At 40.0% G+C, this 26,627-nt stretch overlaps 1 protein-coding gene across 3 annotated transcripts; it reads right to left on the reverse strand.

The window, feature by feature from the left end:
• Positions 1-661: 661 nt before the first annotated feature.
• LOC113038264 (folliculin-interacting protein 1-like) lies at positions 662-26,622 on the reverse strand. Of its 3 annotated transcripts, none has more exons than XM_026195560.1 (18): positions 26,433-26,622; positions 19,153-19,282; positions 17,302-17,433; positions 16,099-16,202; positions 15,566-15,640; positions 15,371-15,462; positions 13,922-14,005; positions 13,502-13,573; positions 11,102-11,237; positions 9,754-9,955; positions 9,581-9,666; positions 7,798-7,944; positions 7,544-7,713; positions 4,994-6,251; positions 4,465-4,630; positions 3,754-3,948; positions 2,275-2,390; positions 662-2,145 (listed from the first exon to the last, which is right to left on the reverse strand). In XM_026195560.1, the coding sequence occupies exons 1-18, from the start codon at positions 26,519-26,521 to the stop codon at positions 2,067-2,069; spliced, it is 3,333 nt and encodes a 1,110-aa protein (XP_026051345.1). In that variant the 5' UTR covers positions 26,522-26,622; the 3' UTR covers positions 662-2,066. The 3 variants fall into 3 exon arrangements, with proteins under 3 accessions (XP_026051345.1, XP_026051346.1, XP_026051347.1); XM_026195561.1 differs by lacking the exon at positions 26,433-26,622 and adding an exon at positions 21,049-21,539; XM_026195562.1 differs by lacking the exon at positions 13,922-14,005.
• Between the last annotated feature and the right edge of the window lie 5 nt (positions 26,623-26,627).

Genomic DNA, 26,627 nt, shown 5'->3' on the forward strand with positions numbered 1-26,627 from the left:
GCATATAAGAAAATCTCAACTTTCGAATCCAGAAACTGAACTAATGTTCAGTTTATGTACTTAGCCATATCAACTTACACTCTGAAAGTAACCTGTACATTTCTTAATTTACAATTTTAAAGCTTTTATTATAATGTTTAATTCACTTTAACCACTTAACCACAAAGAGGAGTGTGGAAGTATGATGCACACTTCATGCACTCAACAGTTACAGCTATAAAATTACGAAATTTATTAGATTAATTAAAAAAATGTAAGAACCGCATTTAGTTCAATTTGTAATCTTTTTAAAATCGAAAATTCAGCTTTGCATTACAGCATAAATTATATTTTGATGTTTAAATAGAAAACTATTATAAATTCTAAGGATATTTCATAATCTTACCGTTTTTGATTTTTAGGTCAAATAAATGCAATAAAAAGATTTCTTTACAGAATCTTTCTGATCTCAGACTTTTGAGTCACAGTGTATGTGATGGTCAAATGACCTTGATTTTGGAAATCATGATGCTTAGAAATTGACAAAGAAAATGAAATCGGAGTTTACATGCTCCGCATCCCCAATTTAACATGATCTAGATTGTGTTTTTCCATTTTACACCACACATTCAGACCGTAAAGAGATCATGACAGCTGCTGTACAAAGTAACAAACAACAACATAATTGTGATGTTGGCATATTTATTGCACAATATTCCCATAAAAACTGGGAAACAAAGAGAGGCTTTATGTACAAATACACCAAGAAAATCTATGCAGTATATACAGCTAACATTTACCAATGCATGCCAAGTAAATAAATTAAATGTTTTTCTGTATAAAGAAATAATTAGATATAAATATACATTCTGGAGGCAAATAGATACAGATTTTTTTTTTTTTTAATACAAAAAGTTTCCCACCGAAGCAACACCTCCATGTTTTAACCAATTAAAATAACCTGCAACACCTTGCAAAGCCTGTGGATTGTTTTTTTTTTCTTTTTGTCGATTAAGACTTAGATGTGTGGTTTGACCCAAAGACAAAGCAAGCCAACCATTCATAAACATCTTTGTAAGTCATTAACTGATTGACTCATTTCTCTGTTATTCCATCAGTAAACAATCTGTCTGCAAGCTAAGACGACACATGAAAAAATGTCAGCATTTCAATCCTGAAAATACAAGATGATTGTTGAATGTCCCTGGATCAGTGTTAAAAAAGGGTCCAGCACAAATCCCAATATAGTGATTGATTGGTGAGCATCGTGTTTCTCTTGACCAAATTATTCCCTTTTTTAAAAATCACATCACACAGAATGTTGCGTCTAAATGACTATTCAAATAAAAATGCATCTCTTAATCATTTCCAGAAGGACAGGTAAACACTTCTGTGGCGGCTAAAGTGACGCTGCCCAAAAAAAAAAAAATATATAAAAACTGAATCCTCAGAGCTCTTTCGTGAGAAATTGTGCCATGGTTTCATCTTTACTGGGTGACTGAAAACCAAAAATGAAACTTTACCTCAAATGTTTAATTTCACATGTTAGATGTGTGTGTGTGAGTGTGTGACACTGAAGGTTTGAGGTAGAGCTCATTTGGGTAAGTTCGCTTGTAAACACAAATACAGGAATATTACATGATCACTCGCTGACACAATCGATTGAGAACAGTCCGAGATATATTCATTTAAAATCATAAAACTGATTTTATAACTCGGTCTTTACTGGAAGAAGGGGTCATGAACAGCTTCAGTATTTGTACGCAGGGGCTGCTTGTATTTCTTCTTTGGCTTTTACATTCTTACGTTGTGTAAAGGAACAAGAAATAAAACAAAACACGGTTTATGGAATTAAAAAATGCACTCCGTGTGTCCACTGTTGAAAAGTGATATTCCCAGGTCACTTTCAGGGGACCTCTGGGTTTCGACCGTCATCTAACGGCAGAGCGTCTGTCCTGCAGTCTGCTCACCCTGAGACCGTTCATCTTCACGGTCTCCCTGCTCCAGGGGTCTCAGGGCCCTCGAGGGGCCCCTGCGCGGCCAGACCGGACCTGGAGGGATGGAGTCTCTCTCGCTCTCCATGTGGACTACAGGAGAATCTGAGCCACGTACGGTGAGTGTGTGCTCGCTATGGCTGCTAGCAGGGGCAGATCGTTAGACTCGATCCTGTGGGGATAAACCAAACAGACATGCATCACGACTAGTGGTCGACCTACATTAATCTTTTTCATGGCCTATGCTGTCCCAAATTATCACCGCTAATTACAACTGATAGAAAGACGTATGAATTCTTACCCTAGCACCATGCCCAGCTCCTTCACATGCACCCTGGTCTGTCCTTTTAAGTACTCGGCCAGCATTTTGCTCTTGAAGTAGAGTTCCTGCAGCCGGTCCTCCAGATGCATGATGCACTGAAAATAAGAGCGAGAGAACAGCTCGTGTCACAAACATACAGCACTGACTTCAATCCTTCACAGCTTCAACCTGCTCATTTCACAATAAAAGTCCAAAGCCCGGCTTTGAGTTTGCATGTTTTGATGTCCATGTGCTTTGCATTTTCAGGGGCCTTGCACAAAGAACACTTTTTCCGATTCCACTGTGCTACTTTTCCATAGTTTTTCATGTAGACATGCTACACAAACATGTTTGACAGTTGCACATTGCAGAATCTTGCATGAACACCACGTTTTTAAGAAAAAGAATTTCAACTTTTACATGAAGCGCCGCTCATCAAATCCAGTTCCAAAACGGGACCAATCAGAAGAGTCCAGAGGCGGGGCAAGCGTTTGCAAGCTTTTGTTTACAGCAGCAAGTTGGCAAGGCAATGGTTTTATTTGATGGCAGCAAGATAGAGCTGTGCTGCACTTTTTTTTTAATACCATTTGTGAACACTGTGTCCCATAGTTTTAGATGCAAAGATGCATTCTGTCTCGCTTTAATTTCCTAAAAGTAAACTAATCTTAACTAAATCACACGTTTATTAATAAAGCATTTAAATCATAATACTGAGCCTTTAATTGCCTACATAGCCTAATAAGCACTCAAGCACACGAATAAAGCTTGCCACGGCACACTGCAGAAGTAATGAATGTGTCAGGGAAAAACAATAAGTAGGCTGCATTAAGATTTTAATAATTGGTAAATTAGTGCTTACTTTTTTTTGGCTTAAGAGACGTGAAACGAACTCGTCAGCTCCGTGTTAGTGGATGCGCCTGTATACATGTTTCATACGGATTACATAATCGGAGGATATTTGTTTTCCATTGGAACTGGTTTATTTAAAAGTAGAAATTTTGCTCTCTATAGATATATGTTTACATATCTGTAAGGCAAATATACACTGAGTTTCAGAGTTCTGCGCTCAAGTTCACAGAACCTGATTGCATTCATTATTTTACAAAAGCACAATGTTTTGTTGTTATTGTGAGTGCACACAATTAATGTCTTCGAAGCAAATATGAGAGAGTATTTTCAGAGCAAGTGAGCGCACCGGCACCTCCATCTGTATTACAACACAGACCAGCCGTTAATGATCTGTCCGTCACAGATTTCACGACTACGACCAGTGGATTTTTTTCTTTTTTCTACGACTAAGCGATTATTACAATTCTGGCCAACCAAACCTCATCTGGTTCACTAACGGTTAGTCAACTATTAGGGGGCAGCCCTAAAAATAATCAACAGTGAGAGCTCTGAAATGTGTTCACATTTCCTTACAGATGTCCTAATGATTGATTAAATAAAGCAGAAGAAACGTGATAAAGTTGCACTCACGAAGTTTGGCGACAGGTTGAGTCGGTAGAGCTGGTAGGTGGACTGGAGCAGGTTGGACACGAGGTTGGACACGAGCACCTCTTTGCCCAATTTGTCGGAGGGTCGTCTCTGGCTGCTGGCCACCTGCACGCTCCACTTATCAGTGTCTGCGATAATGCAGACGGCCTCCGCGATCGGCTCATCCAGCACAGGATGCTGCACACCAACAATTCAACTCTTATCAATATACACTTTACACATGACTAACATTAGGTTTTCACAGTTCATTTTTTTTTTTTCATTTTTGTTCATTTAGGACTCTCAGTGACACTTAAGTGCTGAGTGTCTTATGAAATACTAGTTAAAATGTAAAAAAAAAAAAAATAATAAAATCTAATTTCTATAAAATTTTATTTAGGTTTTAGTTATTTAGTACATAAAGATAAACTAAATAAAAATGAGAAATGAAGCCTTGGAAACTAGCCGAAATATATACATTTTAAATATTTTAAGTTATAATTACTTTCCCCCATGGTTTTCATTTCAGTTTTTCTAATCTAAAATAACCCTGGCACAGATTAGTTGATGATCAAATTTGTGGCCAATAATTGTCATTATAGAGGATTATCAGTTTTATTCATTAGTTGTTGCAGCTTTAATCTTTTGTAACTATAACTATCAGTAACAGACCCTTCATCAAGTGTTAGGCAGGTGCTGCTTGGTGACGTGTACCTGCACAGCATGGGCCAGATCCGACACCAGGTTCTGCCTCAGTTTCTCATCATTGGGGGCTCCATGCAGAACAAAGTCTGGGACGTACGCAGGACAGTATCCTCCAAAGAGCGACCTCCCAAAGTTGGCAATGCTTGGTTTAGAGTAGTTCTCCACCAGCTTCGCCCTAGAAAACACATAACCTTGTTTATTAGCAACCTTTATAACGTACAGACTAGGGCTGGGTAGTGCTTTGTATTTTTGGGCTGATTTGCAATATATTGTATATACATCTCATTATTCCATGGTCTGTCTGAATGCTGGATTCTGATTGGCTGGCAGGTATGCAGTGAAACAGTTTAATGCACAGGTAGTTCCAGTTTAATCACTGTTCTATATTAATGCCCTGCTTTCATTGATGTATATCGATATAAACAGTCTCGTTCTATATCGTTTATACAAAATATGTTGATAGATAAAGCGTCCAGCCCAAATACAGCCCACAAGCCAAACGAAACAGATGTTTCTGATAACCGATCTCCGCTCTTACCCGGGTAAAGGCACCTCGAGCTCATCCTGCCAGTCAGACTGCTCTTCTGTATAAAACGGTCCATCGTGCTCTTGCCTGGGCAGCTCGTGTCCGGCGTCCTCGCTCTCGCTGTCCCCCAGCGCGCTGTCCGAGCTCTCGTTGCGTGGGATCTCCCAGTCGTTCAGCAGGACTGCTGTCTTCTTCTCCCCAACGGTGCCTTGTGAAGGGACACTCAGTGACATCTCGATGCCCTTGTCCTGCTCGGCAGAACAGCAGGTTTTACAGCATCCCGCGCTGACGTCTCCTGCCTCGCACTCACAGCCGTCTTTGTCTAACCGTGGAGCACTGCTTCCTGTGCCTTTCATCTCAGTTTGATAGACATCATCAATAGTCCTGGTCTCCACGGGATTGTCATCGCTGAAATACTCGTCAAACATGTCCATGCAGTCGCCTTGCACTTTCGGACACCTCTGAGACGTCTTTCTAGTTCTAGTCTTGCTGTCGTTGGTCTTGATTTGGTCCACTTGGAGTTTAGCCTCGGCGTTACACTGCTTGTGCTGGTTGTCTTTGAGAAGCTTCTTGTGTTTCTTGACCTCGTCCTCCACCTTTTGCTGTCGACTCTCCATGTCAGATTCAGGAGACATTGAGTCTCCGATGAGGAATGTGACTTTAGAGGAGGGTTCGTTATCAAAGCTCTTTTCTAGGAGGATATCTGATGAATGGAAGATCCTGATGGGCATGCCACCAGACTCCACCTCGGGTCGCACATCCCCTTGAATCTCGAGCGAGGGTCTTCTCTCGCATGGCGAGTTGGAGCTGACTTTTACCACGGTTTCCAGTCGAGTCTCGAGCCGAGGGCTCCCTGCTTCTCTGCAGACAGGCACATCACTGAAATGGTCCACCGGATGCAGACGCTTGTCCTCGTCTGGGGCTTCTGTGTCCATGTATGTGCTGCTCTGTAAGCTGTTGTCATCAGACGGGTAGCCGTCCTCTCCCTCGGCACCCTGGGACAGGTAGTCTTGGCTCGGCTTGTGCACGGTGACCAACACGTAGTCGGACTCCTCCACCTCTCCGGGGCGCAGCGACGTGGTGATGAGCGAGCCGGGCATCACGATGGCCACGTCCTCGGCGCTCTCCAGCAGGTGTGTTTCCAGTAGCTCCGAGCAGCGGATGAAGTAGGTCAGCACATACAGAAGACGCTGCACCAGCTCCTGTCGTTTGCCAACCACCACAGTACGGGACAGACGCACAGGTGAGCCGATCGCCCCGTACAGGTCACCTGCAATAACAACAACATCATAAACCAAAACTGTTATTACACACTTGCTAGGAAACAAATAAGCAGTGCTGGGTAGTAATGGATTACATGTGATCCGATTATGAAAAGGTGATCACTCATAACTGGATTACATTACATTTTAAAATCCTCATAATCAGATTACAGTAACTTAATTTACATATTCATAAAAAAAAAAAAATTGTATAGAGTTTGAACTGCAGTTCTCACATTAACTTGCAATGCAATGTTTAATGCACTTTGTTTTTATCAATGTTGATATCAAATAATGGAATATATTTTCTTTTTCTTTGCTTTTTCATATCAAGATGGTACATTTAATGGCAAGTTCAAAACAAGTTAGGTAAAAGGCAATCTAAAAAGTAGGAGTAGTAGTACGAACTACAAATTTCATCATGTAATCTGTAAACAATAACAGACTACAATTTGTAAGTAATCTACCCAGCACTGGAAATAAGAGGGAGTCATTTGTGTGCTGCATGTCTGATATAATGGCAGGATTATTTTGTCTGCATTGGTTCCCTTCATAGTTTCATACATACTTTAAATGTATATTATTTCCCTCTGTAAATCCATTCACTGTCTTTCGCCATAGTTTCACACAAAACAAAACTAAGGCTGTATTATCATGGGTTGTACAAACTGCAACCATTTCTATTTGTAACCATCAAACTGCAAAGAGCTCAACAACCCTTGCAAATCTTCAGCTACCCCTAGTGGGGGGTCACGACCCCCAGGTTGGGAACCAATGCTTTAAAGGTTCTTCATGGAACCATATAGATTGCAAAGAACCTTTAGATCTTTTTTTTAAGTGTAGTGAGCATCGATGCTCCCTGTTTCTTGAGTTGCATTGTGGGATTTTTAGGGAGTGGATGTTCCAGGGATTTTGTGATTAAGACTGTGCCCTGACTACTGCTTCAACACACCTGCCTGTGATTTTCAAGCAATCCTGAGGATCTTGACTAGCTTGTTCAGGTGTGTTTGATTCAGGTTAAAGATGCAGGACAGCAGAACCGAAGACTCCTGTTCAAATGCAATGTTTCCCAACACTGTTCCTTGAGGCACCCCAACACTACACACAATCAGACTCTTCACAAGCAAACACACCTGCTCATCAGCTCATTAGTAGAGACCAGAAATGTCCAAAATGTGTATTGTTGTGGTGCCTCCAGAAAGAACACTGCTCTTAAGCTCACCGTGGCAAGTCACTTCCATAAGTACTCCACTAGGTGGCGAAATGCACAAATGTTTGCATTCTTGTAGGAGTCATTTACCAAGCTGTGCCCAAAGTGGGTTGTAGGGATGTGTTTTCGCCAGCATGTCTACGCTCTGTGAGGAGTGCTTCTCCAGGAAGATCTTTAAGGGTGGTTGGCCGTTGGGCATGACCGTGGGAACCCAGGCGAGATGGTTAGTGAGAACCGCAGTGAGAAGTGCAGGGAGGAATCTAAAAAGGCAAGCGAGAACATGGTTACATTACCCTCATCAAGGGCGTTTGATGGCTTGAGGAGTATGTGTGATGTTACTCAACTGGTTCTTAGAGGCTTGCTCCATGAGCAGGGCCAGCTCCCTCATGAACTGGCCGCAAAGCTGGTTCTTTTCAGGTGGACCGGACATCATGGTGAGCCAGACGGGCTCAGACACACGTGGCATGGTGTACAGGTTGCAGATGGTCGTCCTACAGGGCGTCAGCACACAAAGACAGAAGAGCTTTTGTCAACAGCTGAAACAAAGGGCGCTTCAGTTGCACAGGGCTGCCCCAGCTGGGAAAGACCTTTACAGCATATTGAACTTCTTCAAATGTCATGTAGCCCGGGAGCATTGGCCGCGGTCCAAACCTCAACAGCCAGATGCTAGTCAAATGGTATGAGTTCAGGAAAGTCTGTAGAGTCACAAGTAGGACCGCTTCTGTAAAACTATCCACTTAATTACACGCAAAGCAAATCTCTGGATCCAGTCAGAGGAGCAGCTTTAACACTTATCTGCAACGGAGCAATGTCGTTTACCATTACAAGCAATTCTTGTGCTGATTAGGCACTGGGAAAGATGCAGATGTTTGACACTTGGAGGGAAAAAAAACAACAATGTACTCCCTTCCCAAGACGTACTATACTTCCCAGTACTGAAGTTAGTGTAGTGACCTATATAAAGCCTCATGCAACCACAGCTAACAGGAAGACAGAGCTGTTTTAGCACTGGATTATCGAAGATTTATGAAGCTGTGATGTCTAATTTTAAACCTAGACCCTGAAATTAGGACTGACAGAACATGACACTCTAAACGTTCATCACTTAAAATCAGGCCTGGGTGATTATTTAAGCAATACGCTATTAGAGGAATTTGCTATGTGACACCTTTAAGTGTTATCAATGTCATTGGTACACCAAAAGAACAGAACCAAACTAAACTCCAATGAATCAGTTAAGGATCCGTTTGTGTCACAATTTAGAAAGTTTTTTATTGTTATACTGCAGCATCTACATCAAATGACTATAAAAGAGCGCTATATTAAATTTAGATCAAGTCTATTCTGTCTATTCTTCTAAAATGTGTACAGCTTCATTTCGACCCCGAGGATAAACGCCAAGGTGTATAATTATCCGGCTGGAGGTGGTAAATCTGAAATATTTGTTTGTCTGTTCACTTGCACATTATTGACTATTCTGGTCTGTCCTGACAGTGTGTGAGGGAGATAAGGTTTCTGTGGCACTGTGCTCAGGTTGCTCTGGCCGTGGACCAACAAGCATATGACTTGGAAGTATGAGAGGCTGAATACTGGATCACCACTTTTCAGTCTGACCGCTCCGATTGGATTCAGTAAAATGAAAGAGCAGCACGGGACAAACAAATCAGATCTGAACAGTTGCAATACAGTGTGGACTCATTAAACTGGATTTCAATAGGATATGCACTAAATCAGATTTGGACTCACAGTCTGAACAAGACGCATTACTCTGAGATCATAGAAAGCATCAAAACAATGCCTTTTCATAATGACAATTGACCGAATAAAAAAACAATGTGACACCTCTAGTATGATTGACAGGTTGATTTTTGTTTTTATTTCTTTGAATGCATTACGCTTCTGGTTGCCCTGAACATGATACGGGAGTTATCGTGTGAATCGTGTCAAAGGTCATCGTGCAAGGCGTTCATTAGGTTTGGACACAAAGGCATCGCATAGATCAGTGTCGTGTGTCTCAAGTCACATGAGTGGATTAAGTGTCCAGTAAACCTTGGCTGGACTTTTAGAGGATGTAAATAACAAAGCACCTGGCGATCAGCGTCCACAGACGTGTCACCACAATCTCACCTGAACTCATTGAGGCCGTCCACCATGCGACTGTAAGCCAAAGCTCTCTGGCTGGCATCAGCTGACCTGCGGCTCAGTATCATAGCCTTCAAACAAACAGAGAGCCACACACCGTAAGAGAGACACAACAGGGGAAGCAGGGGCAAACCACAAAAACACAAATCACGTCTAACCTGCTCAATGGCACTTTTGAGTTTGTTCATGTGACTCTCAAAGAGAGGAAAGTGAGAGAAGAAAAAGTCCTGGAACTTGGCGTTCTCTTCCTCGTTGGGCGAGAGCAGGAAGATGACACCGATAGCGATCTTCTTCTTCCTGGCGACACCCAGAGTCGGCCCGCTGTTCTCATCAGACATGTTGAAGCTCTCCTCCACAGACCTGGAACGCAAACACACCACTGGATTAGACGGGGAAATGTGAGCGGGTGAAAAGACTCTCACACTGATATTTAAACGCACTAACGAGTCTTCACTACTGTTTGTCACTTCTGAAGTGAAAGAAAAACCTGCTGTAATTAAAAAGAGGTGATATACTGATGGAAACCATAAACCGGTAAAACTTTGTCATGAAATTCTCATCTCTGTCTCGGCTGCACTTTAACGATGCAATGTTGTATCATCAGTTTACATTTGCATGCATTTTAACACTTAACCAGTGATTGCAAACTATTCAAACACAACAAGATGTGAAAGAGACCTCTGTTCTCGTGCTCTGTCTGAAAGCGCCCATAAAGCAGCTGCGCACACAACGTCTGAGTAATGAAATCTCTTTCAGTCAAAAATGCACAAAAATGTCAAATTGATCATCAACAGTTGGCAAACAAGAAAACAATCAAATTGTGTCATTAATGTTCATCAAACTTCAAAAGACTTGCTGCTTTTAACTGAATCTCTTAATTTATACAGTGAGAACTAAGCAGCGTTTTATTTAGCAATTTTTATTCAGTTTCTGTAGTATTTCTTGTTTCTGACAGATTAAAGCATTTGCATCATTGTTCGATTATCTCTGTGCAATCAAAGCATGCAATCAAAATTGTATTTAATATTCTGCTATTGTAACAACCTTATTTCAGGCAAATATAGCTACTGTGACATTAAGGTGAAGTCAATCTTCTGCTATATTGTCTAGGGGTGCTCCGATCACGATCGGCCGATCGTTAATGCGCATCTCGTCAGTAAAGCCGGTTTTCTAATCAGCGATTAATTCCATCAGGTGCGTGATTTCACATAGAGCAGCTGTTACTACACAGAGCCGTTGTTAACTGAGAAGATGGGCCAATAAACGCTGAAAATTAACGTGATTTGCGCATCTTCTCTATTAACAACGGCTCTGTGTAGTAACAGCTGCTCTATGTGAAATCGCGAACCTGATGGAATTAACGGCTGATTAGAAAACCGGCTTTACTGACGAGATACGCATAACGATCGGCCGATCGTGATCGGAGCACCCCTAATATTGTCATTTAAACTTTTGGTACTATCGCCCGATGCTATCTGTGGACAGTTGAGTGTGTAGCACTCGCACCATCGAGGGAAGACGCCGTTCTCCAGGCTGGTGGTTTGGCTGCGCAACCAGCGCCGCTGGTAGCTACTTGCACAGCTGCTGGTGAGAGAGGAGCCCGGTGACGGAAACGGGGTGATCAACAGGCTGCTTAAAGATGCTGTGGAGAGAAGAGAGGGTCAGTATCTATGTGATCACAAGCCCATCACCAGGAGCAAACACTCACACATGGCAAAAATTAGGTGCAATGACATGCAAACGCAAGAATCATTTCTGAGCATTTAAAGGAATCCCTAATTCTGACGGCACCCAATCACTGCTTATATCCTATGCACTGGTGAGCATGTGATGAAATGTTGCATTTCTCCAAATCTGATGAAGAAAATCATCTACATCTTGAATGGCCTGAGGGTGAGCATATTTTCAATTTTGGGTGAACTACTGCTTTAAGAAATGAGGAACTGAGCAGTGATGAAAGACTGATAGCGTTTAGGTTTTCAGGGTCACCGGAGAGTGATGTTCAGAGCGAGGTGACACGTTCAAACAGCTCAACGGAGATGAGACGCGCGTGTCGACCCAGGCCTAAATTAGCCTCCTCTTCTACTAGTGCAGATAGTGCGGGCAGTTTTGGGAACTGCTAAATATAAACGTCTGTGCATGTGATGCTGCATTAGCCAGAACGAGAGATCCCAGCTGTGCCGAGCAGGTCATCAGGCACTTTCCATTGCACAAGCTTTTCCAGATCTGCTGCATGTTCAGAAAGCTGCACATCTTAATGGCACAGCACAGATATTCCTGTGCTGTCAGCTTCACAGTGTCCTGACTGTAGTATCATTTATATTTAGAACACAACAGAAAAAATTATAGCTAGATATGAAGATATGATTTTTTGTAATCCAAGAGTCTTAAAATATGAACAGATGAACATCTCCAGAGCTGCTCTGTGAGCCACATCACAAATGAATGAGAAAAACTATTGTCAGAAACACACTCCAATTCAAATATCTTCACTACAACCTGACAAAAATAAATGTTCTGTTTAACTTTGATAAATTATGACACTAATACATGTCTTAAGTGCCATTTTTTTTAAAATAGAGATTTATACATAATTTGAAAGCTGAATAATTCATCTTTCCATCTGCTCCGGAGTCACATATTAAAACATTGCTAAAGCATTGTGAATTCCATGATTAAACAATTATTATTATTATTAAAATGTTAAACTTAAAATGAAATACAAAAAAACAAAAATGGAAAACATGTAGAACAGGGCCCATATTCACAAAACATCTCAAGGCTTAAACTAGCTCGTAACTTGTCGATTAAGGAAAAAATCTTAAAAATCATGGGTGTGTCAGGCCTAAATTTAGGACTCTTATATTTTTGTTTCACAAATCATTAGCTCTAAAACTAGCTCCTAAATCTGTGAAACACTAGGAGTAATAAAGAGGACTCATAAGTCACTAAGACCAAGCCACAAACTATTCTAAGAGCTCTAAAAAAAAAAAAAAAAAACATCAACTTTGGTTCTGTGATTATATGCTTTGTTTTCATTAAACGAGTTGGACAAGAAGTACCAGATGTTCTTGCGTCCAGTTTGTTTTTCTTTTACGTTTGCATGTCATACTATCAGCCTGTGATTACTGCACTCTGTAAATTAAAAAGCTGTTTATAGAGGCATGTTTTCCCAGTGAGCTTAAGATAGTAGGGTAAGAATCAAGTCATTGGTTGATTGTCATGTGATTACCCAGAGTTTTGTACTTAAGGCCTCATGTTTGCCACATTTGTACTGAAGTACGTATTCTGTTCCAGGTCATTGTTTAGTGTCAAGTCAAACTCATGTTTGTGTTTGGTTTCATGTCATGGATTAAGTTCTTAGTTTATGTTTATGTTTTTAGATCATCATTCTTAATAAACGGCACTTTGCTTCTCTGAAAAAAAAAAAAAGTCCTGTTGATATGCACATTTACTCATTTTAGTTTTTTTACGAGAAGCATACAGGCTGACAATTCCCTGAACATATATCATATTGTTTAATTAGTGAAACTAAACCTGCATTTTAAAATCCTTATTTATTCTTAAACCATTAATTGAATATGGCAACATAATATTGCGCTCTTTACAATATTTCTATGAATGAATCTCTGACAGACTATCAGCCAATCACGGTGTGCATAGTTAATAAGCATGCTGACATCATGCATAGCAATGAGGTCAGCCCCGCCCCCTTACTCTTAGCTTAAGACTTCCCTCTATTCCTTAGATAAAGTTAGTCCCAGCAGCTTTGTAGTAGCTTTTAAGAGAAAGCTGAAACCTTTACTGCTATTTAGGAGAACTCAAAGTGGCCCAGATGTCACAGAGCCCCAAATATACAATTTTACCAATAAATGTCATGCAGTATGCATGTGTGCACAGACTCACCGGAGCGTGCGATGCCGCTGTCTCTCTCATCATGCAGTCCTCGGCCCGGCATGTCCATGGGGTTACTGTGTCCTGAGAGGAACAGAGAAAGTCATGCAGGGACGATTTTAAAGAATTTGCTTATCCCTACCCACCACCCGTCCAGAAATCTTATCAGCATTGTGATCTACCTACACATCACATCAGACACATGCACACACAGCAGGCAGGAGAGGGCAAACCAGTGCATTATGGGGGACGGGGGAGAAAGAAACCCTGGGCTTGTCAAGGCTAGAGAGATCACACCACAACAGATCCACCAGTCACACGTCCTACACTAGTGACAATCAAAGCACTAGCAAACACCTTAGAGTCACATGCATAGAACAGTAGTGCCACACACACACACACACACACACACACACACACACACGCGCCAACCTGAAAAGAAAGAGGCACTCTTGATGAGACGGAGAGGGCCTTGCTCTGAGAGCGCACGGCGTGGGCTGCAGAGCTGAGAGAAACCTGTACGATACCGCGATCAGGACGACAAATGAAGAGAAAGACACACATCCGACTGTTAGTTAAGAACAGGAAGAGACACACAGATGCTCAAAAGTCTGGAATCTTTTGTATCGTTTGAAAGAAGTCTCTTATGTTCACCAAGGCTGCATTTATTGTAATAAAAAATACAGTAAAATAGTAATGTATTTTTTTTTCGCCATCATTCCTCCAGTCTTCAGTCACATGATCTTCAGAAATCATTCTAATACCCTGATTTGCTGCTAAAGACACATTTCTGATTATCATCAATGTTGAACACAGTTAAGCTGCTTCATATTTTAAACGTCTAGGATAAGTAAAACAGAGGATGCATTAACTTGATCAAAATAAAGGCATTTATCATGTTACAAAAAAAGAAATGCTGTTCTGTTGAACTTTTATGTTCATCAAAGAATCCTGAAAAATAAAATGCATCACGATTTCAACCAACACATGAGGCAGCACAACTGTAAGCATGATACTGTTTTCAATATGATTATAATCAGATTGATTTCTGAAGATCATGTGACACTGAAGACGGGAGTCATGAAAATACAGCTGGAAATACAGCTTTGATTCAGAGGAATAAATAACATTTTACAATGAATAGAAACAGCTGCTTAAAAGAGTAATAATACTTCACTGCATTCTGGTTTTGCAGTATTTTTGATCAAATGAATGCAGCCTGATGAGCATAAGATACTTTTTTTTTAAGCATTTATAAATCGTAATAACTCCACACTTTTGATCAGTAGAGTATCTAAAGCTGTCAGGATCACACAGACAGAGATGAATGCAACACCACACAGAAATCTATCTCCTAAATCATCTACTGTTTTGTTTTTAATCCGGCAAGTATACAGAAAGAAAAAAATCAGTTTATTATTAAAATATAAATACAGTATACACGGTAATAAAAAAAAAACAGTAGATTAATAAAAAGGCAGTAGATAAAGTTTCGCAATGTCTCGGTTCATTCCTAGAAGCTTTTGTGACAGTCCTAAATTCATGAATTAAAATATGTCTAAGTGAAATAGTTTCTTTATGCAAAGTAAAATACCAAAATATAAAGAAAGAACTAAGACCTGGACATGTTCTCAATGAGTCCACAATAAAAACACATAATCACAATCTTTAACACACTGAAGATTTCATAGAAAACTTGCACACAATGGAGAAGAACAGACACAGAAGGAAACATGGAAAAGCACGGAGATCATCAAATTAAACAGTGTAACAAATCTTGTTGCCAGCTGAAACAGCAAATGTCATCGAAAGGACGAGCTGGCGATTGAAACGGTGTATGAGGAGTGAGTTAAGGGTGAAGCGCGGAGGATCTTGTGGTACCTATGCTGCCCAGGAAGCTGCTGGCGGCGCTGTTCTGCTCGGGCCGCGGCGCGCCGGAGTCCTGATTGATGAACTCTAAACTGTCCTGCAGTCTGTTGAGTAACCAAGAGGAGCAGTGAGGCAATGGAGCACGTGTGTGTGTGTGTGTGTGTGTGTGTGTGTGTGTGTGTGTGTGTGTGTGTGCGTGTGTCTCACGTGTTCAGGCTGCCGTAGACACTGCCGCCCGTCCTCGCTGTAAACACTTTACTGAGCATCAGCTGCGGAGGAGATCTGTGAACAAACACACACATGATCATTTATATATGCATGTAATGGTCTTTTCACATTTATCTTATTGTGTGACTGCCTGGAGTCAGGTTTCTCAACTGACTATTAAACCTGTTAAATCTCTATATAAACAAACACTAAAAATGTTAGACAAGAAACCAATTAGATGGCATCATTATAATATTATACAAAACAAAAACAAACAAAAACAGTCTCAGTTTTTTGTGTGTGTGTGATTATTGTTTTACTGTTGTTAAAACATTAAGCCTAACCAGTGACTGGAGCTGCAAATTATCCTTTGGCTAGAAGCCTACATGTGAAGCATCGGCTGCTTGAAATTGTAGCAATGTTATACTGCATTGTCCCTGTTAAATAAACTAATAAATAAATGAATAATAAATCAGCACAGGCTGCTCTTCACACACACCCACACAATCGGTTTTACATGCGTACGCTCTTACCTCATCTGGTGGATCTTCAGCGTCGAGCCTTTGTAGCTCATGGCCACCGAGCCGAACATCATTTCTCCGAGCATGTTAGCGTCTGATGAGCACCGAGAGGAGCCCTGACACAGAAAGACAGAAAACCACACAGGTCTGAATCTGCAGGAGCAGCACACAGCGGTGTGTGACATGTTTCTTGTCCAATGTTACAGTAAACGACGTGAGAGCTGACTTTGATGAGCGTCACTGAGTTTGCACAAACCAAACAAAAGCACGTCTTGAGAGCATGCTTTCACTGAATGATCCGAAATTCAAGATATGAGGGCAATAAATACTCTACGAGTTATTTTATATTTCTATATGGTTAAGTTTAGCAATATCACGCGAACAGGAATCCAGTTTTTTTCTTAATATTATCACTATCGCAGGTTATATTGATTTTATGCAGAAGTTATAAGCAATAATATCAAGTTTATATTAAGTGTTTTAGATTAGAATTAATCGATCAAATCTGAAAAATTTCGCACTGTGACTCGATCTCTAAAATGGTGAATTGACGCCACCTACTGGCAGCTTCAATTTCAGATTGTTTTATTGAAAATGTTCATTTTAAAACTTTTATCTCCAAGTATTTTTGTATTTGCTGTGTAAATAGATCGTAATTCTTCAGATGCAGCTTGCAAAAATTTATTTTGTTGATAAATTATTTTTGATTGTCTATAGCGTCTCATTATTTGACCTAAATTTACTAGTTAAAATGTAAAAAAAAAAGAATAAAACCATTTGCATTCAATTTAGCATGCTAAGTACAAAGTACACTGGGTTGTTTAATGCCAAAAATCATTAGGATATTAAGTAGATCATGATCAAGATCATGTTCCAAGAAAATATTTTGTACATTTCTTACCGTAAATATATCAAAACTCCATTTTTGATTAATAATATGCATAACTAAGAACTTCATCTGAACAACTTTAAAGATGATTTTCTCAATATTTAAATTTTTTTGCTCCCTCAGATTCCAGATTTTCAAATAGTTGCATCTCAGACAAATATTGTCCTCCTCACAAACCACACATCAATGGAGAGATGATTTATTCAGCTTCTAGATGATGCATATATCTCAATTTCTGAAAACTGACACTTGAGACTGTTTTTTTGCTCCATGGTCACATATGAAGAATATGAAGAGAGAGAGTGCAGTCTTGTGACAGGCCTCACCTGGAAGCGGTTTTGTTCTTTGGGCTCAGAGGCGCAGGACGAGCTGCTGTCCAGAGAACTGGAGCTGCCTCCCGCAGGCCTCAGCTGACAACACTTCCCAAACATCTTCGCCTGTGCCTCTCCACACACCCTCTGCAAACAACACAGCACAGTCACTAAACCTGAGACACACACCGGTTCGTCAAGACCCACATTCTGCAAAAAACACACTTCAGGTGTTTGAACTCTCTGGAGTGTGAATGCAGCAGCACACAAAAACAAAAGTGGTTTTAAACAGTTAATGTTGAATCAGTTGTCACTGATCTTTATTTAAAGGAGTGAGGGAGAGAGTACGAATTACATGATGAGACATGATCACAAAGCAAAAATAAACAGCGAGACCAGTTTAATACGATTCACCATCAGATGACTCTTGAATGAATATGATTCTTTTTTTTTCTAATACAAAAATACAGAAAAAGTGGAATATAGAGATATATACAATATATCACAATTCAGCCAAACAATATCAAGATATATATTCTTAGTCTGCAATACTTGCAAACAAATTTTTTTGCATGCATATGATCCTCCAAACTGGCAAGTGTGCACATAAACACTTTTTTTTTTGCATGCTATTTAATTTCACCCCTTCCTGTGAGTCAGTAAAGAGCGAATCCCTTCATATCTCTGTGAGGTGTCACACGAGAGCTCCAGCGCTGGAGGTAATGAGTGTTTCGGCTGTGCGTGCCAGGCTCGGTCTCTCTAATGGCTCATGCTGAGTCTCTGTGAAGAGCACAAAGGAACTCGGGCATGTGAGACTGTCATATGACTTCCTTAACGACTCGTGAGCGTTTGCTTACTCGCTCTCTCCAGCTCTCAGTCAATGACGCTCTGTCTCTCTCTCTCTAGTGAAACTGTGTCCTCTGCCAAAAGCGTCATGTGACTGCAGGCGCAGCTCGGCTTCCTATCAGCGATCTCCAGAGCCTCTCCCGGACTCACTAGACACACTGTTTATTCTTCATCTGCTTGAGCCTGCCGTATACATCAATCAACCTGCAGCAGATTTGAAGGAGCATGCTTTATGTTTTTAATCATCAGTGTTTTTATTCAGCAGGGTTCAGGTCAAAGACATACTGAACTGACCGATCATTATCAAACGTTAAACCACTGAGTGAATGATCCAGGGATTACTTATTTATAATGGGAAAATCAGTAATGATGACACTGAATTTAAATTCACTACAGTTTCTACAGGTTTTATGAAGGTAAATTCAAGACTAACAGTCAAAATGCATGGAATAAATTGAACGGGATACAATAAATGATCATTTTCTGAGTTATATTACCACTTCAGAGTTTACACATTCAATTTCCAACTGATTTCCATTACTTTTAAAAGGAAATATTGAAAAAGCGATACATTTTTACATTTAATGCCAAAACTTTAAGACTTTCTGCTCCGATTTAAAACATTTTAAGGTCTCACTCTGAGGAAGACTAAATTAAGATCGGCCGAAATCCTGTTTGGTGCACAAAACATTTTGCAACATCGAGCTGAATTACTTTGAGGTTTGTTTAATGTTCTCTCTTCACCTTCAGTTCAGACTGACTGGGGAAAGGCAGATCAGAATTCCCTTCACTTTACAGTCAGATGACAAGACCAGGTGTGGAAAATGCTTTGTTTTTTTTTGGTGAACCGGATTTTGCACTGAACCCACAGCCTCATGACAGCTAATGACAAACATCTAGCAGACGTGAGCGAGCTGGACACGCCTTCAGTCATGTGAATGTGAAAGAATGCGTACACGCTCAGAGTCAGCTGATGCTATTATTACTGGAGATAAGAGCTCTGGTTCACACAGCACTCACCGTGACCGGGGCATCTTCTGTGCTCCTCTTTCTGGCGTCCGAGTCGAAGAGGACGTTCCTGCCGCGCCGCTCGCAGTCCTGGTAGACGATGAGACGGATCTGACAGGGCTCCAGCTCCGGTGACGACCAGCTGACGGACAGAAACACCAACATGAGCACCACAAACACATTGAAGCTTAAAGGCAAAGTTCTACTAAAAATGGAAATCCTGTCATTAATAACTCACCCTCATGTCGTTCCAAACCCGTAACACCTTCGTTCGTCTTCAGAACACAGTTTAATATATTTCTGATGAAGTCCGAGAGCTCTCTGACCCTCCATAGACAACAAGCATCCTAACACGATTAAGGTCCAGAAATGTAGCAAGGAGATTGTTTAAATAGTTCATGTGGCATCAATGGTACAACTGTAATTTTGCGATGCAACAAGAATACTTTTTATGCGCAAAGAAAACAAAAATAACAACTTAATTTAACAATTAGTCTCCTCTGCATCACCCTGAAGAACCATTTTGGAGCCACTTTTTTGTAGCATTGCAAAATTACGGTAGAACCTCTGATGCCTGATGGATTATTTTAATTTCCTTTCTACGTTTCTGGATCTTGTTTGGGTTAATTACATTGCTGTCTATTGGAGGGTCTCTCAGAAATATCTTCATTTGTGTTCTGAAGATGAATGAAGGAGTTACGGGTTTGCAACGACATCAGGATGAGTAATTAATGACAGGATTTCTATTTTTGGGTGAGCTATCCCTTTAATTACAAGCTTCCTCCAGCGATCAGAAGCGATGGTTTGGGACGCTGCCCCTCATCTAACCAGGAGCTGTGAGGGATTTTGAGCGGGACGAAGGCAGCGAGGGCAGGAATGGCATGGGCACAAGTTATTTCTGTGCTCTGTGTAAAGGCAGGTGAAGAAAGGCTCAGAGCACACGGCTGTTTACTCGTCACATTCCCGATGACTGGACTCATTCACCATCCAGACACGGAGCACATCATCCGCTTTATCAGGAATCGAGAGCAACAAGCTGTGCACAAAGCACAACCATCCCCTCCAAAACATGAAAACACAATCCTAACAGCTGATCTGAAGAAACTCACTCTTCTTCCTTCCCCGTCTCAAACTACGATCAAACGAGCCAATGTTAACACACATGTAAACAATACTTGACTTGATTTGAGTTCATCGCCACATCAGCTTCACAAGCTATTTCATGGCAAACAAAGATATATTAGATAGTACACAACACAAAATATAATAAAGCAATTAAAAAAACTAATTTCTGTATATAAAAGTCTATAAAACATTCTTTAAATATACTTTTGAAAGACATTGTACATGTTTTTCTGGGTTCATCTTGTGAAACAAGTCCTTAAGAGTTTGCCCTGATAATAACCTTAGTCTCGTGACATCACCTTCAAGTGAGTCCCACAATATCGACAATTTAGTGTTTCTTCACCCATCAATAAATATCCATGTAAATGTTTAACTTTTTTCTGTCTTGACTAATATAATATAGTGTGTGTGTGTGTGTCTGCCATCAGCCACCTTCTCTATCAGAATCAGGCATTTAAAAAAATGAAGTTGAATTTAAAATGAGTAATTACTAAAAGTGGTTTCTGACATTTACAAGGGGAGAGCGATGACATGTGTGACCTAGACTATTATCTTCACTGTGATCCCGTTTGCTCTGCTATAGAAGGAAAACAAGTCCTTAAGCTGCGGAGCGTAATCTGCTGGATGTTACACAAGACCAAAACATCATTACAGCTCACAGCGAGGTGAACACCTACAGCAAAACCTCTCAAGCCACCACAAACACCTTCGCTGTTTCTTCAGCTACCACACGCCATGACTGCAAAGACACAGACAAGCAGACAGCAAGCGTTCATCAGGTACCTGGACATCAGAGCGTTTGTGCCCTTCTGCTTTCCCATTCTCGCCAGCCCGCGGCTCGCTTGTCCTCAGCACAGAGCGCTGCTAAGAATAGCAATGAACTAAATTCACTAAACAACATTAGACTGTCAGGTGACCTCCAGGCCGAGCTGGACAGCGCCGGACAAAGACATGCAGACTGAAGACGGTGTGATGTGGGCATAGAGAGGTGAGCGCGTCCCCTCCGGACTCCTGCGAGCGGAGGTCAGCGTCTGATCGTGACGGGAGCGAGCCGCCGTTACATAAAGAAAGCATCCAGACCATGACGCACTTCCTGTCCGCTAGCAGGGGTCATTTCTGAACGCATGCGGTGAGAATGTTTCCAGGCTGCATTCTTGTGAACTCGCTGAAGCAGAGCCTACGGGAGTCCAGCGAGGACAATAATAGCTCAGGCTCAGTATCTGCTCAGTGAAGGAGTGCAGCTGCTGGTGTACTGCTCATCAACTCACAGCATCCGTCACCAAAGCACTAAACAACACACACACACACACACACACACACAAGCTTCACTTGTGCTTCACGCTTCTGCAGTGATCGAGTCCATCAAAAGAGAAATACTAAATCAAGTGTAAAATTAAGACGGAGACAACTTTACAACTTTGAACAAAATGAGATTTAAGACAAATTATAAATTAAAAGGTGTCCTTTTATTATTTCTCAGACAAAATGATGCACATTTCTTTGTGAAAATGAAATGTCAAATAAACTAATTGAAGATTCCAAAAAAAAAAAAAAAAAAAAAATCTAATAACACAAATGAAATCTCTTTTTATGAACAAACTAAGGCTTCGCTTGCCTGGGCTCTTACCATTTAAAAATAAAAGAAACCACTGCATTTTACTTACCATTGCACACAAAGATGCTGTGTACAATCTGCATTAGCAGTTTCTGATTTTAATCTGACTGTTTAATTTCGAAGTCTAACCGAAGGCCTGACCGTAGCTTTGTGAAATTATACGACATACTACTACACACATTTGAATGAAATAAAAAAAGCATACGGATTGAATAAAAAAGCAATTTTAGTCTCTGACAGCAGGTGGCGCTTATGGAACAGCAACAATACATCAATTTCTTTATTACCGCTGTAAATGTAGCTATAAAGCCTACTTTAATATGCAATATACATAGACAAGATGAAAAGAAAATACAATCTAAACTTTTCTAAAGACAGTGAGTTCCTCTCAGATAAATCCCCACACACATTTGTTTTTAACATCTCAACCGACTGACTTCAATCGTCACATATTTCTAATGATTTTCAACTGGCTGGTGGTGCATCAGTGCATCCTTTCTGACAAGATGCAACTAGAGATTAAACGATGTGTGTGTCAATATTAAAGTTGCAGAAAAAAGAAAAAGTCTACTAAAATTTTTATTGTCAAATAGTCTACTTTGACCTGGGCATGCAACAGCACAGTTTGACCAGTGTGACGCTGTAGCAGAAGATCGTAATTCAGCCCTCCCAGATGCAATTCAAGAGAAGAAGACACACACAGTGCTTGAGTTGGAGTTTAAAAGCAGCCTTGTATCTGCTCCATGCTTTCCACAAAAAAACTAAAACAAAATAATCATACAACAAAATAGACAGCGGTAAGAAAACAGCAGTTAAGAAAGCATCCGATCATATATTTGCATTAGCTCTGCATAACGGCACTCCAGTTGTGACACCTTTATTTATACAGGCCTAGTACTTTATAAAAGAGACAGATTTAAAGCTAGCAGCTATACAGTATTAAACAACAACAACAAAAACAGTGTCAGTGATGCTTTCAGTTAGAATTACAACTTGATTTGTATAAGTGAATGCAAAATGTTATTTTGGTTTTCATAGTTTAAGGCTTAATCTAGCTCAGGACAGTTTTGATTATTATAACACAAAAGGTGTTTTAAGAGAGAACTTGTTTTGAACAAAATCACATATATATATAAATAAATAAATTGTTACTATTATTTTGTTTCTTATAACTTAAAAGGAGATGTTAGGCAGAATGAGGGGTTGCCTTTTCATGCAGTTAATTAAATGGTGAATGAGAATGTCTCTGTCATTTTGTGTGCCAAATATATAGTCCTAATTATTTGTATTGTAAAAAAAAAAAAAAAAACTATGCATTACAATTGTAATATAATTGTAGAATATCAATATAATTGTTTGAGTGCTTGCCTTGTTTTATTCATTAGTTGGAATGTGTTTAACTCAGTATTTTCACTAATTGTAAAGCTGAATAATCATACTGATTATCCTACCTGTGAAATAATCAGCGATTAGTCAATTAATCGCAATAATCGTTAGATTACTCTTTTATTAAAATAATCAGCTCTAGATGCAACGAACGATCATTTTTCACTAAAATATACTTTCATTCATAGGATGATTTTGCAGATGAATTCATCTGTTCTTCAGTCTGCATTAAAGCCAAAAAAAAAAAAAAAGAGAGATTTTTAAGACACAATACTTTGTAGTGAGAGCACTGAGATTTCACTGGGAACACACTCATTCTAACACAGCATGACATTACAGCACAAGTGACCTGTGTGTGATTTAAAACGCCCCTCATGTAGACCGTCTCCACCTTGAAAACTAATCTGAGTGTGCAGGAACCGGCTCTAGTACTGAACTCACTATCCTAGAGTCCTGACCGACACAACACACAACACCACAGTCACATGACCTACAGTAAAAGAGTGACATCGTCATGAAGCACTCACTGAGTTATCGTCTCTGTCAGGACAGCAGCAATCCTTCAGTCACAAGAGGCTGAGAGCACATCTAATACACAAACCTTTTGATTTCAGCGCAACTGTGCAATTTTGGCAAGATCTGGATGAATAAATCATAAGAAGGGCTGTTCGCATTGAATGAAGACATGTCTGTGAATATTGAAGCACAGAAAGACTGATGTAAATGTGGAGTCTGTATGTTGTGTGTGTCTCAGTGTCGCATCCTTAAGCTTGTGTGACGCTCGTCTGGATCTCAAAAGCGACTTATGATTTCCGCAATGCAGTCTCACCAAATGAGGACATAAATACATGAACAACATCTCCTCCAGAACTGCTCTGAGAGTCATTTCAAGACCATTTAATTTGAGAAACACTACATACACACACAAAAACAACAACTCGTCAGAATAAAAGTTAGGTTCAACTTGAAGAAATTGTGACAGAATATCACTACTACTTCTGTTAAAACTTTAGACCTCTGTTTAGTTTGTTTACTATTAATTTGGTTTAAAAAAAAATGTTTTATGCCATTTTTCGATTACCAGAAAAGTTAAAGCGCATTACTCAGCATTTCTTCTGAAAGGATACATAATAGGTTTTGATTATTAACATGAAATCTGGAAAAATTGAAATAAATTCAACCGAATGAGAAAAATAAAATGCATTACCATCTTAAAAATGTTTTTACATATCAATTTTAATTTTAACATTACATAAACCGTAATCAATTAACCGATTAAAAAAAGAAATTGCTGATTAATTGCTGCATTTGTTACAGCTGCATGAAACATGAGGCCTATATTTATTTTCTAAAGCGTGTATGACGTGCATAGAGATGACGCAAGGTCTCTGGGTTTGGCTGAGGGTAATCACTGACAGAGCACACAAAAGCTCTCAGGCTCAATTAAGAACGATTTGTCCTGCCAAAGAAGCAGAAATGTGAGCAGGCCTTTGGTTCTTCTGAGCGGGGTCACTCATGTAGATGCCCTCTCTGCTATCTTAGGTACTACGGGCTCTTTAAGCACGACGGGCCACTGTTGATGTGCATCTCTCTCTTCACAACCACATTTAAAGAAACAGGTCAACAAGACCACAGAGAATCTCATTTCACCAATTATAGTTTCACATAGTAGCTCATGGGATGATTCTGCCTGTAGCATGTACCTCGAATGAACATAAACGCATACGACGAGAGAGTGTGGAGAAGATATAATACAGGACGAGAGGTCAAAAGGTCACGGCACACGTGGTCCTGATCTCACAGCATTCAATCACTTGTCCTGAGATAACATCAACACGTTCAACACTAGTGAATCAACACCAGAGTTGTGCACATACCGTAGTTATAAAGGCTGGTCATATAGTGGGCTTTTTGCTGAATTCCAACTGACTGACAGCACTTTCTAAATCAGCACAAATATTTAACAACAGAACATCTTCATTATCAGGTTAACTGATGTATATTAGACACACTAACGATTGTATTTGTCCAATGGTGAGGATTGAGGAACCTATCGAACATGTGCATGTGAAGCCAACAATGTCTATTGTACACTCCTTTACATGGTTCCTTCATGATTTTGCACTTATTAAAGTAGAAAGACTTCAAACCTGTTCTCCTCTCTTTGTCAAATATCATGTGTTTTATGTAAATTCAATCCACGACCATTACATTTAATTTAATTCAAGTTGGATACACTGTATGTGGGGATTACTAGATGGAGAAAGGTTATGGAAATTTATTCTATCCTATATTTTATCAAGAACAAAGGGCTATTTGAGAGTAAAATAATTTACAAAAATAAACACAAAATCATGCATATTCATTGCTAATTAAAGTCTAAAGCATGCAGAAACATTCTAGTTATTGTAGTGATGGCATTTAATAATTTCACTGAATAGTTTCCATACTGCCATTTCCAATTTCCAAGAAAAAAAAAGTCTAGAAATAAGCAGTTTTGGTTTTATAAGCAGAAGTGTCAGAAATAGCCAGTAGCCTTGAAGTCCCCCATTACTTCAGGATCTCCAAAATAACCTAAAGATGATATGATTATATAAAAATGATAATATCAGAGTGCAACAGAAATGAATACAACGGCAAACGCAAGTGTCAGTGCTTTACTCTGATTCTGAGCATCTGCATCATAGACTGTATTAAAAGCAGATGTGCACTGACACTAACTACTTTAATCATCACCAACATAACATTATGAGTACAAGAAGAGAAAAGACCGCCAATAGTGCAGCAGATTGTGGACTTGCAGAGGATACACAGCATCGCTAGTACTGCATTTAAAGATCACTCGGCAGACTCTCAGAAAAGCAGAGGACTGACAAGAAATAAAACACGTGCAGTAAAATAAATGACGTGTTTAAAGGAAGGCTCGTGTCAGATCCGGAGACATAAACAAATAAAGGGTCGCGAGACAGTGTCGACTGAGCCAACTGACATTAGCATGAAGCTAGCTAAACCATCATGGACATAACCTTACGTGACCATAAACAAACACGACTCTCGGCTAACGTTAAACAAACCTTCAACTAAATTGATTCTAGTGAATGTGTTATATTAACGTCACCGGAAGCTGGAGATAAAAGACTCCAAACGTAACGTAACGTTAACCTACCTGAACACCGCGTCCTCCTTGCTGCATTTCGCGGGCGGTGAAAACGTGCTTTTTTTGTTGAAGAGTTTATTAAATAATGTGGGTGCCATTATGGACCCACAAATATGAAGGACAATCCTCTTTTGTGTTTAATTCCTGAGCCACACTCGACTCCTGCAGACTGACTCCATTTGTGGGCCAGTCATATGACTGGCT

Source organism: Carassius auratus, chromosome 21 (assembly GCF_003368295.1).
Source record: "Carassius auratus strain Wakin chromosome 21, ASM336829v1, whole genome shotgun sequence".
NCBI classification, from domain to species: Eukaryota; Metazoa; Chordata; class Actinopteri; order Cypriniformes; family Cyprinidae; genus Carassius; species Carassius auratus.